This window comes from Corapipo altera, unplaced genomic scaffold (genome assembly GCF_003945725.1).
Source record: "Corapipo altera isolate COAL_440 unplaced genomic scaffold, ASM394572v1 61411, whole genome shotgun sequence".
Taxonomy (NCBI): domain Eukaryota; kingdom Metazoa; phylum Chordata; class Aves; order Passeriformes; family Pipridae; genus Corapipo; species Corapipo altera.
In genome coordinates, this window is record NW_020884875.1 from 28,471,948 (window position 1) to 28,485,330 (window position 13,383).

General features: G+C 39.7%; 1 protein-coding gene across 1 annotated transcript; it reads right to left on the reverse strand.

Annotated features, from left to right (window-relative positions):
- Window positions 1-3,178: 3,178 nt before the first annotated feature.
- Window positions 3,179-12,924, reverse strand: LOC113943326 (fructose-1,6-bisphosphatase 1-like). The gene is made up of 7 exons (XM_027634951.1): window positions 12,710-12,924; window positions 10,172-10,334; window positions 8,413-8,505; window positions 7,242-7,385; window positions 5,867-6,004; window positions 4,577-4,696; window positions 3,179-3,600 (listed from the first exon to the last, which is right to left on the reverse strand). The coding sequence occupies exons 1-7, from the start codon at window positions 12,877-12,879 to the stop codon at window positions 3,409-3,411; spliced, it is 1,020 nt and encodes a 339-aa protein (XP_027490752.1). The 5' UTR covers window positions 12,880-12,924; the 3' UTR covers window positions 3,179-3,408.
- Window positions 12,925-13,383: the final 459 nt, after the last annotated feature.

Below are 13,383 nucleotides of genomic sequence, written 5' to 3' on the forward strand. Positions count from 1 at the left end.
GACACAGTTCAGTGCTCCTTCCTGTATGGTTAGCTTTGGGGATGTTTTTTCAATCCTGTTTTAAGATGGAGGAAGGGCTGGTGAGCAGAGCTGCTCAGGCAAAGCAACAGGCAGGTTTTGCACTACATCTCTAAGGCAATGGTGGAAGAAGAAAGCAATCTTGAAGATTTCTCTTTTCTACCATTGTGATCTAGTTAAAAGTATATGACACCACCCACATCACAGGACAAATATTCCAGAGCAATTTTGCCTTGTTAGGAGACTTTCTTTGAACAGATTTTACAAAAAACCCTATATTTAGGGAGCTCTGGGATAGCACATGGTGCGATTAATAAAAGAAAGAGACAGGATTCACATTATACATGCAAAGAGATTTGCTACCTAATGTAAACCTATTACATTCTGCACATTAATTTTATTATCATGGCAGCTGTCAGCCTGACCAGTACTCCTAATGAGTACTAAAATGCTTTTAATGCAATATCTCTCTTCTGTGTAGCTAGAATATCATAAGCATACCAAAACAAACTAGTAAATAAGAAATGGGGGGGGAAGTGTTGGCCTTTGGCTTCTAACATTTATTAAAACATCACATGTAGATCTTCTGTTGATTCCAAGTGATCTTTTACATCAGTCAAAAAGACAAAGTTCAGATTATCTTCTAACAGAAGGTTTGTTTTAGAGTTAGTGGTTCAAAGGGTGTTTTTCTCAGAGCTAGTCAGTCTGCTATTTGCCTTTTTTTTTTTAACTGAAAATTCCCCAAATGTTTTTTACTGGATTTTTAAAGTATGTATAAAGGACAATGCTTTGAGCTGCTCTCAAATAACACTCCTTCAGTAACAAATTAACCTATTTACACTAATATGTAAAGGACACAGCCTCTACAACTAAGCTTTCCTTACATATCACAGTGTACAAAGATAAATGAAAGAATAAAACATGGATAAAAGCACATGATCAGATTGCATGAAAACTTCATCCTGTTTTGATAAATACTGTGATCCTACTGAATGATAAAAACCTGAACGATTATACTCAATGATTAAGCTATATAAATAATTACCATTTTGGGGAGGGAGGAGAAATCATATTGTTTCAAAAACATGTGATGAGTCCCTATAAGCCTGAAAACCCCTCAGTGCAATGGATTGGAACAGCATAGAAAGGTTAAAAAAATAAAAACCTCAATTTGACAGATCTCTGGGAGATTTGCCCTCTAATACAAATATTACATGAAAGCTCTTGGGGATGATTCACACTTCCACTTGTGTATAGGCCAGTCCTGTGTCTTAAAGGTGACACCTTTTCTAACAGATACGAAATGTTAGTCACTTGGATGGCACCAGCTGAAATTGGAGCCATTGACCTTTCACCAAAGGCCACAGTGCAGCCTCTGAGCAGGGCAGTAGGAAGTACTACCATAGGGGCTGGTAGTGGACACTGTGGCAAACTGACCCTCCTGCCCTGCATTGATGGTCAGGGAGAGCTCTAGGAGGGGGGATGTGGAAGGAGATTACTGAATAGTTCTCCCCACTGGTGGCCAGGGATATTGTTCACATGTGGGCTTAAATATTACTGATTGGAAGAAAACCATCTCACAATGTGAAAAATGCTAACTATAAACAGTCAGCCTGAAGACAAAACCAAAACACTGGGAACTGACCTAGCAAACATGGGCAGTATTAACTTTCCTCCTATAACCTTTACCTCCTGCCAGTACAGTGTATTAAAAATAAATATATGCAGTCCAGGGATTCTTGTCAAGCTTGAGGGCAGAATACAGACAAGGAATTACTGTAATTAGACAAAAATGGCTGCTGTGGATACTATCTGCCAAGTCATGCTAACACACTGTTGAGGCACTGTAGTTCAAACTGACTATGACCAGCACTGTCACAGTCCTTTAAGGGCTCAGGTCCCTGAAAGCTCTGTCTTCACAAGCAAAACCTCATCAGAAACATTTTCTGCAGAAACTAGGCCATTCAGTCCCCGTCAGAAACATCTTGTCCCTTGTCAATTTGGAGATGCATTTATTCAACTGTCTAAGGTTTGACAATATGCTTCCAAATGCCTCAAGTGACCTGTCAGAACAAGGGTCCCAGGTTTTTTTCTGTGTGACCCCTCACAGAGCATGCCTTTGGCACCATAGACTCCAGGTTCCCCCACACTCCCTTCTTGTTTTACAAGAAGAACCAGGCTCAGTCAGGCTATCTGCACTGATGTATGCAAGATCTTCAAGCAGGCAGGTTCACAGCTCATGGCACGCATAGCCAAGCTTCCCAGACCATGGATTGAGTCAGTGTTTGCTGCCAGTCTACCCACAGAAACCTCCACATGTCCCTTAGTTTGAGTTTGGCAAAGGTAAGAGGGCAGTGAGAAATATCAAAGATTTGCAGATTTCAATTAATTCAAAAAGCTGGTGAGTCACAGCCATAAACTGTAGACAGACAGGTGGACAGGCATCTGGCTTCCAAGCACTAGAGTTCTGTTCCCAGCAGCATGCTCTGAATCAGCACATTGAATGTCAGTACATTTTGTGGTGATTTCGAACCTTCCCGCTGCTTTCACGGCAGAATCCTTTTCCATTCCTTTGGGTAATCCACAATCCCAAAATAATACAAAGAACAGCTGGTGGGGGTTGCTAGCAACACATGGGTTCATGTTTTCATCAAGTAAGCAGGTTAATTTCTGGCAAAGATAGCCAGATGACCACAGCAGATTCTGTCTATGTACAAGCTGTCTACACATACTCCTTATCCAATTAACCTCCCCCCACCCCCCCAACATGTCATTTTCCATCCTTGTGTAACTGGATGTGATAGAGTGACAACTGTCAATATTAATAGTATGTGTCAGAATTAACATATACTAATGCACATGTTTCGCAAATCTTAATTCCTGGTCAGAGCAAACCAAGATTAAAGTACACTGAGCAACTTCTGGGACCTAGACATCAGCCCAGAAAAGGTCACTCACTGTAAGAGGTTGCTGAGTATTCCTCACAAGATTTTTAGAAGAGGACAGTCTCAAGAGGACAGTCAGATACACTGGCGATAGTCTGTAACTTGTCTGAGAAAGTGGAGTCTTTTCCCCCTAGTTATTGAATGCAACACAGTACTTCCTTGCAACACAGTGGCTCTCATGTAATCAGAAGTGACAAATGAAAAAGAAAACATACTTTTTCATCACTTTAACCTTTAATGCTTTATTTAATGCAATCTTTCAATGCCTTCCATTGCATAATGCAATTACACAAGATTTCACTTTAAAAAAATCTCATGAAAATATGGCTTATTTGCTCTTTTGCTATAGAGGTCAGACAGTTCAACTTCACAGTGCTGCAGTGTGTTCTTTGGTTGAGCTGTAAGACATTCATCCCCTCTGCACAGTGACTCCAGCAAGCTTTCTTTACTTAGCTGAATGCTTCTTGACTATTTCAAGGTACTCCTTTACATCATCAGGAGATCCCAAGACAACAGGCACTCTCTGGTGGATATCCTCAGGCACTATATCTAATACTGCTTGGTGTCCAGTTGTCGCTATTCCTCCAGCCTTCTCAATAACAAAAGCCATAGGATTGCATTCGTAGAGCAATCTCAGCTAGAAGACAAAAGTCAAATTGGCAGTAGTCAGTCCAGGCAACACTGAAAATCATGAAATGTAAATATATTTAGCATTTGATTTTAAATCAATCAGTGTTACAAGCATTCTTTATTTCATATAAACTTTGACTCAAGAATGAAACTGTGTCAATTTTTCTTTAAAAAAAAAACACAGCAAATGCTGGATTTGCCCAATTTGAGTTCTTTCTTCATAACTCATGTTTGCACTATGCTATTTACAGAGAGATAAAGTTTGCAAGTTCAACACAGTCCTTAACAAGGCAGCAGACCACACAGGACTGTGTGAAAAGAAAGGAAAACACTGGCCCTGAGTGTGCCACTAGGTTTCTCTAATGAATAACTGCATATTATCTGCAACCTGAAGCAATAATTTACGGACAATTACAAAACAGATGAAAGGTCTTTGCTGAATAAACAGTGCCCCTGTCAGCCTGTAAGCATGCGATTTTCCCTGACTGACCATCAGACTGACCTGCTGCAGAGGAAGCCAGGCACAGTTCCTCCAGATGAGGCCCTCTTACCAAGTACAAAATGCAGATGGTTTTCTCTTTGGCAGAGTTTCTCCTAATGGGCCAACTACATTTAGGCTTCTTACAAAATATCTTGTAACAGGAATCTCAGGGTTATATGGATTGTTTGCTTTGTAATGTTTTGCTTGATTGCAGCCAGCACATTTTCAGCTGAGATGGTACAGAGAAGCCTGTTCGAACAGTGCATCTCCTGGTATGTTCCATAATCCAGATATGTTTGCAGATAAAGAAAAGTCAGTGCAGTTGAAACAGGTTAGCAGTGGCCTTAAAATATGTGCCTGACAAGTGACAGTGTGCAAAGGGGGGCCATATCCACACACAAGAAATGTAAGCTACCAGTTACAAAACACAGGTTCTGCAATAAAAATATTGATCTTGATAGTGAAATGTCTACATAATGTAACAGGGTTTATTCAGGTTTACCTTTCCTTTGGGAGTTTTGGAGTTAGCAGGATACAGAAAGATTCCTCCATACACCAGTGTGCGATGCACATCAGCCACCATAGATCCTATGTACCTCCCACCATATGGTGAACTGCCATCCTACAAAAAGACATTTAAAGAAAAGTAACTTTTGAGCACACCAAGTTAACCTCTCCCCTTTAGCAGTCCTAACATCTAATGTCTCCATACGGTGCTTGATTGATAATATTCAAAGTAGTTTCGGAGAATATGTCAGTATCCTCTTCACTTTCTAAGAAAATCCAAGGAAAAGGACTGACAGAAGAATTCAGCATAGATGAGCAGTAATGTCAACAACAGAAAATGCATCTCAGCTCTCACTCTCTGAAAACGCTGCATTTACAGTAGCAAAAAAAAATCAAGTGCTAGGAATTGATGTTGGGGTTTTGTCTTTTATAGCAGAAAAAATATCAAAGAGCAAAAGATGTGATATTTCCTACTTTTTCCAACCATTTTTGCCAGCTTCTACAACTTTTTTTAAGAAAAAGTTAATAGTTGACTACCGGTATTATACTCCAGAGAGTAATTTAATTTCTAAATAAATTAAGCCTGGAAAAATACTAGATGAAAACATCAGTCTTTTTCCAAAGCAAGATCAGGAAGTTAGGAAGGGACACTACCACTTAACAGCAGGAAGTATCAATGTAATAACTCCAGTGATGACATATGTAAGGCATGAGAGCAGACATGCTTTTATGGGCACTCCTTGGAGCTTTGGGCCTCCTGACACCAGGAAGCTGCACAACCACAAAGCAGGCCTCAAAACTACACTAGATTTCCAAGTGAGAGGCACCCTTAGGACCCAGCTTGTGTTACCACAGAGCAATGACCCACTGCCATCTCTGCTCAGTTCTCCATCTACTCGGATGTTGCTGTGAGGAAGCAGCAATCTAATATGTCAATAAACTTTCTTCATCATCAGATGAGCCTTACTCTCTGCTTGATTACCAAATGCCCAGTTTTGCCCCCAGTACCGTTATTCGGGTCCCCTCCAGGAAGGAAGATTAAAAAAAAAAAAAGAAAGAAAGGAAAAAAGATGTAAAAAAGGTGCAGTGCAGTACTAAAAAATAGTGAAATATCTGGCCACATCAACTACTCCTGTCATTATCAGTCCTACATCAGGTTACATTATAAACAGATAGCAAAGGAAAACAAGTACTGAACAGTACATGAGAGAGTGATTGATCATAAAGTTGGAACTCATGAAAGTTGCTTGTCATCAGAAAATTTCTCTGAAACAGTATCTTTTACCTCAGGGAATTTTTTCTTTTTGAGATACTCTGTGACTGCAGGATCAAAATATTTAGCATAGCCTTCATTGAGACTGTAGATATTTCCCTTCTTTTTTATTTTCACATCCCTTTCCACCAGAATGAATTCTCCAATCGCCTAATGATAAGAAAGAAAAACTATTTGTTAACATTAATTGCTCATTTATTTACAAACCAAGGCAAAACCCAATAATACACATAATTTAATAAAAATCTACTACCACTGCCAATTTTAAAAAATAATTTGGTACCTACAAAAACATGGTATTTGCAATCCACATGCATAAAACACAGACAGAGCACGAATTCTGGGCTCATGCAAGCTTCTTCATTCTACCATTCCAAGCTATCTACTCCTTTTCTATGCCAAAAAATTTCTGCTGTCTGTAAATATGTTTAGCTGTCCACTCATTTGTTAGACTTATAGTAAATGTACAGTTCTGAGGAGTTTGGAAACTGAGAGTGCTTGTTGAACCAATGCATAAGCATCTTGAAATAGCTGTAGATATCAAAAAATTCCAGTTCATTTTAGCTTGGAAGCCTGTGGTCAAGAAAGCCAATCTCTATGACCAAGGGCTGGTCTGTTTAGCTTTCTCTATAGTAAATTTCTAAGTCAGTGCTAAGAGTAAACAAAATAACATGCATGCATGCTCAAAGTTAAATCTGTTACCTGAATACAGACACAAATACATGCATCTACTTAAGCTGCTACTAAACAAAGAGCATCAAGTTATATTTCCTGCAGCTTGACCTCTGTGGGTTATAAAAATTCAAGACCAGCAGGTGGCACAGCCTGACTGATTACAAACAAAAAAGGTCACTAAAGCAAGGTCACTTTCTGTTGTGATCAGCATAACTTTTATTTTAAAACTCATATAGTAAATGCATGCTAGAATGTCAAATGCACCTACACACATCACTTACTCTTTTACACATCATAGTGGAATCTGAAAACACAAGAAAAGGTTAAATATTTCTGCTCCTCTGGTTTATTAAGGTCCTAGTATTAAGGAAAAGACAAATAAGACTTAAAGGGCATTCTGCACTGCAGAAACCAGCTCATTTTCAGTATCACATGATTATACACGCTGTGTATTTGCCCCGCTGGCTTAGCTGTCTTCCTGTTGCTGAGTCACACATAGCAGTGCTGCAATGGGCCGGCACAACGTAAGTCTCTTGACATTACTGTTGATGGGTTATAAGTACAAGCACAAGCACAAGTACACTTATACTTCATTGCTTCATGTTAGCCTGAAAATTGCTCCTTTGTTTGATTTTGTTGGGGACAAAAACTTCTTATAGACAGTACCTTGTTACCTCTAATACAGAAACAAAGAAACAGATGACATTCTCACCGGATCCAGCATGAAGCAGTTGACACCTCCAGCAGAAGTGGCCAGTACCAGCATTGTGGCACTCCCATAGAGAGCATAACCAGCTGCCACAAGATTACGTCCAGGTTGTAAAGCATCTTTCCCAGAAGGTTCAGAAGGGGAGGCCTAGAATAAGAAGGAGCATAGTCCATTTTACTTCATTTCGATTGCTGATACATAACTAGACTACCTGTGATAGGAACCAGTCTTGTACTCCACATCTATACACGAGGTAGCACAAATGCTTCCATGAGCCAAAACTGAGATTCCTATTGGATGCACTAATACAACTTATATCGAGGATACAAACACATTGATAGAGAAATGCTCTTGTATAAGTCTAGCTGGAATGCAGGAAGCAGGAAAGGATTAAGGAGATAATAAAGAGCTGTGTACCTCCTTGTAGGTGATGATGAACACAGCTCAGAGGAAAACTCTGAGGCACAGTTGAAAAGCCAGAAATGAAACATGACTCACTGAGTTCAAAGCAGACAGAAAGCACTTGGGATTTCTTTGTTTCCTTTTGCTTCATACAAAAATGAAGCTGAAAAAATAGCTACTTTGGGATATATGACAACATACAAAAGATAATTGAAATGGACAATTGGGTGTGTTTTATCTGACTTAATTTTTACCCCGTGTTGTGACCTGTTAGGTCTGGTATTTCAAGCTCCTCCAGACAAGGTTCTGCCTTTCAGATTGAATTAGACACTTCAAATGCACATGACATGTTTCAGTTCTGGTCTGTGTTTGAAGCTTCTCCTCAGGCTAACAGGACTATTAATACAGAGAACAAGAAAACCTGAAAGCACATTCCCCAAGTGGATGGCAACTACATGGTATTTTGTCTCAAGACAAATACTCATGAAACCTAAGCTGTGATCTGTTTGCAAGGGGTAATTGCTTTAGCTGGCTAATTAAATATCAGCTAGGATTCTATATACATATACGTATTTCATCTTCTAAGAGACTAATGCAAATCCTTCACAAATGTTTTATACAAGTGTCTGTGAAATAGATTTAACTTAAAGCTGGCTCTGAAAGTCTTTTACAAACAAGTCTAGTTAGATTTTATTAAGTCTTCCCACACAATTATATTTCATCAAAAGATGCACAATGATAGTTTTTCCTACCTTACATGAAAGCATTTTACCTTTCTATAGATTGCAAAGATGGTCCCAATGGAAACAAGACAGTCAATGTTTGAAGAACCATCTAGAGGATCTATGCAGACTATGTATTTACCCTAGAAAATACAAAAGAGTGAACTATATTAGTGACATTATTTACCCACTTTCCCCAAATAAAAACATTCCAGGAGATAAATTTTCTCAAAGACTTACACAGCACTACAAGCTAAAATGCTTTTATAGATTATAAAGGAACTGAATTCAACTGTTAGGAATTCTTTGGCTCCAATTTCATTATTGATTATAACCGTGATTTGTAACAAAGCAGAGGCTGAGAAATTTTTAAAGTACCTAGCAGATGATGACACAGGAAAGGTGAAGTTTTCCTACACAATTTTTAATACGAAATAAATAAATGGGAATACTTTTAAATTATTAGTTTAGCTTCATCTATGCAATTAAAGCCAATCCATTTTAATAGACATCCTGTAATATCCATCATCTAAGCTAAGATGCACTTGCTCTTCTGTAACAACATGGCTTTCTAAACCATAAGGAAAAAGACAAATGAAGATCAGTCTTTTTCAAATAGAGCTAAAAATCAGAGATGTTAAAAAGGCCTTTAACAGGTGACATGCCTAAACTATACATTTCACTTTATCTGTGCTCTGAAGCACATGTGGTCAAAAATTACCTTAGTCAGGCTGGTCTTGCTCTGGGTTTTGGGGACTCAAAAAAAATGGTCCCTGCCTATTGTTGGATTAAGGATTCCTGTAGGTATAGGAAATTGCCAGTACAGGGGAAAAAGTTGAATTAACTGTACCTTTTAAGTATCTTGTTCCCCCCCCCCCCCTTATTTTATTCACAGTTGTGTTAATAATAATGTATAACAAGAGTGTTTATTCACTTTTCATTTGAATTTATCCTGCATGCCAGAAATTTATTTAAGTTCAGCAATGCTTTACTCTGCAAGTAGGAATTCTGGGTAGGAATTGATAAAAACACCATATTAGATCATATTTAATTTAGAAAAGCATTAACACTGAGCATCCCTCAGTGACCTTTGAGAATCGTTGATAATATTTGTTCAGATCTAAGGCATCTGTGTTCATCCAATGCCTACAAAATCAACTTTGAAGATTTCTCAACAGGAAGAGAAAGAAAGAAGTGCTTTTCAAATTATGCTTTAATCATTTATTTTTACTAATTTTTTACTCAAATTTTTACATGATCACATCAAAATATTAGATAGGAAAAAGGAACTACCCCTCAAGAAATGCACGCAGATTTGTCAACATAAATAATAAATATGTAAAAATTACTTTTGTTTCATTGTTTGTAAGTCTTTCAGGGGCTTCAAGGAGAATATGTATGAATTAAAGACCTCGAGATTTGTCCTGCACAGAACAGCTCCTCAGTGTCCTACTGACAAAGTGACTTTACAACAGGGCTTGACTGACTCAGAGCATAGTTCCAGAGATCAGATGGGGTATAAAGAAACATTTCTTCCACAACCAGTAAAAGGTGGGAAAAAAGTAAGGTGGGGAGGAACAACAGAGAAAAAAATGAAAACAACAAACATCAGTCTGGAGAGCTGAAATGATAGAAAGGACAGATGTTGACTGACACTCTCTCCACCTACCCACTCCACCTTCATTTGCCAATATAGGAAAGTACCTGTTTTCTGAAACTTTTAGCAGGTTTTAGTTTCTCAAATCTGAAGCAACACAGCTTTAAAGGCTGATCTGAAATCAAGGAGGGAGAACTTTTAAAGCTACTAACCTGTTTTTCAGCTTCCACTATCACAGCATCTTTGTTTTCTTCTGACACAATAACACATGTACTGAAGGATGACTTGAGCATGTTAATCACCAGGTCATTGGAAAGAATATCCAACTTTTTTACTTGATCTCCTGTCACATTAGTAGACCCAGCAATTCCATAGCTAGAGCAATGGCAAGAGAGAGCATTTCATGAGAACGGAGCCCTGTCTTCCAAAGTGTGCTGTTTCTGGCAAACATATACTTGTAAAACCTCTGTAAAACATAGAGCACTTTTGGATGATAACTCAGCCCTCTAAGCCTGCTTTTTATTTACTGTCCAGTGAACTCTTGCTGAGACCTGTTAACTTCAGCTGTGGTGGCAAATCTAGAAGCTGATGAATGCAAGGAATACAAAACAAAGAATCACTTTTCAGTAAACTACAGGTAAACACAACTGGAGCAGGCTGTGAAGGCTGAATTACAATTGTGCTTCTTAATGACCTCTTAACTTCAAGACTTAAATACTGTCCCTGAATCCTAGGCTCCTAAGACTTCATTAGAAAACTTATACTTAAAAGTATTATACATATATAATATATATATGAATATATGTGTGAATCTTATGACACAAGTTATGCTATAACTTCTGTATGTAATATACATACGGACTCCTGATTAGCAATATGATGTGCAAATTGCAGCAGAAAAACTTTGCTCACAGATAAATCAGCTTTTTTACGGTTCATTGTTTTCAGTTTTGATTTTAAGTAGTAGACATTTCCTTGGGAAAAGAACAGAAAAATACAAATAAGAAACAAAAATAAAACACTATGAGCTAACCAGAATCAAACCATCTGGCATCTGGAAGTACCAAAGACTATATGACAGGTGATTTTGAAAGCATGCAAAACCAAGAAAGGGGAAGTTTAATTCTTAGAAGAGAAAAACAGTAGCCAGCATACATTCAGATGACTCTTATGCCCTTCAGCTGTGGTTCATCGATTACTCTGAACACTGGTATTTCAGGGTATTTTTAATAACACTGAACACACCACTTTAGGAATGCATTGCATTTCTTCAGTTTAATGTGTGAGACAAAGAAAAATTCTGTCTTTTTCTCTCTCTCTTTGTTACAGTGGCTTGAACATTTTCCTGCAATTGTGAAAGTGCTTTTAGAAAAAAAATGTACTCTGAACACCATGCTTTAGGTATGGAGGCACAGCAGCAGCTACAGTTCTCACATCTTGCCCGTTGGGGACTCCTGGGTGGGGAAGGCAGAGTGTCCATTGTGGGGCCTGAAGCTGGGAAGGGTCTGTACGTCTTCCCCAGCTGTTCTGCACCTTCCCTGCTGGGCAGCACTAAGCATATAGTTGAGCCTGGATCCAAAGAAATGGATTCCAGTGATCCCTATTTGTTCACATTCCTGACAGCAAAGCAATGTCCTGGTTATAAAACGCAGTCCCACAGTGGGAGATGCACTGCGAAAAGAGGCTTACGAGTCTGAAGCCTGGCACCTCAGCACTGCTGGAAAGTCAAACCCACTGCATATGATAAGGCAAGTCTATTTGTACAGGTATTGAACCTGTGGGCACCTGTCAAGAAACGCACATGTAGGCTGCAAAAGGAATAGGACCTTAGACTTACAAATCAGGTTACAGATGGGAAACCCTGGTCTTTACCAATAGTCATGAAAGGGCTAGCACATAACAATTAAAAATTATCACAGTTACATGATATCTGAAGTCAAAATAGAAAAATAGTTCAAACATGCATAAAGTGGAGGATTTTTGCCTTTTTCTTATATTTTCCACTGCATGGCTTGTAAAGGCAAAATCATTTTGTCTTTACAGTTTCCAGTAAGTGCTGAAGCAGCCCATGTCTAATGCCCTGATCGACATACAACTGGGAATATGAACAACAAATAAAATACTTAGGAGGATTAGTTACCTACAACCAGTTTCAGTTATTTCACATTTCAAGAGTTCTAATTTCCTAACGATGCATCTACAGAGCAACTTCCCTCTGACTGGCTGGCTACAGACACTACTATTCCTAACCAGTGCACTTTCTAAAAGCCTTAGACATCCAAAGTTTCACAGAGAAACTTTAGTTGCTATGATGTAATAGGAAAAAAGCTACACTGAATTTGATAAACACCTCAAAGCATAAAATCGTGCTTTGATACTAAGCAATATGCAATGAGCAATAATTCAGCTATATTTTGACAGGCTTTGTATTTCAGTCTGTTTGTTTGGTCTTATGGTTCAAAGTACCCAAACTTGCTGAAGGTTTGCATGAAGTTCTATTACTGGGAGACATCGCTCAAAGACTGCATGCCTAATACTATTAAAAAGTTATAGGAAATGTATTACTTGAGAAAATCAAGAAACCAAGATGCTAATGGAGTTACAACTGGGTGGGTTGATGCAACCCCACTCACAGACCTTCCTGGTAACCCTCATCCCCATTCCCATCCCCACCCCCATCCCTGCCACCCCGGAGGCACTCCTGGACCCGCGAGGATGCGGGAAGGTGCGGGGTGCATCCCGGGACTCACAGGTTGGCAATGCCCGCTTTACGGACGGCGGTGGAGATGGCTTTAATGGCCGTGCAGAGGGAGTTGAGGAGCTGCGTGAACTCCCCGGTGCTTTTCGCCCGCCTGCCCTCCTCCATCACGAAGCGGGTCATGGTGATGACATTGGTATCGAAGGTGGAGCGGTCCGTCATGGTGGCGGCGGGCGACACTGCGGACGAGGCTGCCGCCGCCGCCACTTGCCTCAGCGGGGCGGGGCGGGGACACGGGCGAGGCCATGGGCGGGGAGCGGCCCCGGCCCCACCACCCCCCACACCGCTGGGCTGCAGGAAGGCGGGGACGGGGGTGGGAATGACAAGCGGGAGCCCATCTCATCATCCCCCCGGTTCTCTAAAATATGAGGGAATAGCGGCGGGGAAACCCCAATCTCCGCAAGCATACTTTTTTTTTTTTTTTTTTTTTTTTTTTTAAACCAAGTCTTATCTCACTCTTTTACATTGTGGGGTAGAGGCGGGGGAAAGATGCTTTGGGCATCCGTTATGTGAACGGCACAGAAAATCAATCGAGACAGGGGTGCTGGTAGCTCTTAGTGTTTGCAATGGTCACGTTTCAATGCTAAGGCTCTTGGAAGCATGCCCAAAAATTCAGAAGTCCACTTCTTTCACCGCTTGATTGCAAAACTGCATGCGGCATGTGAA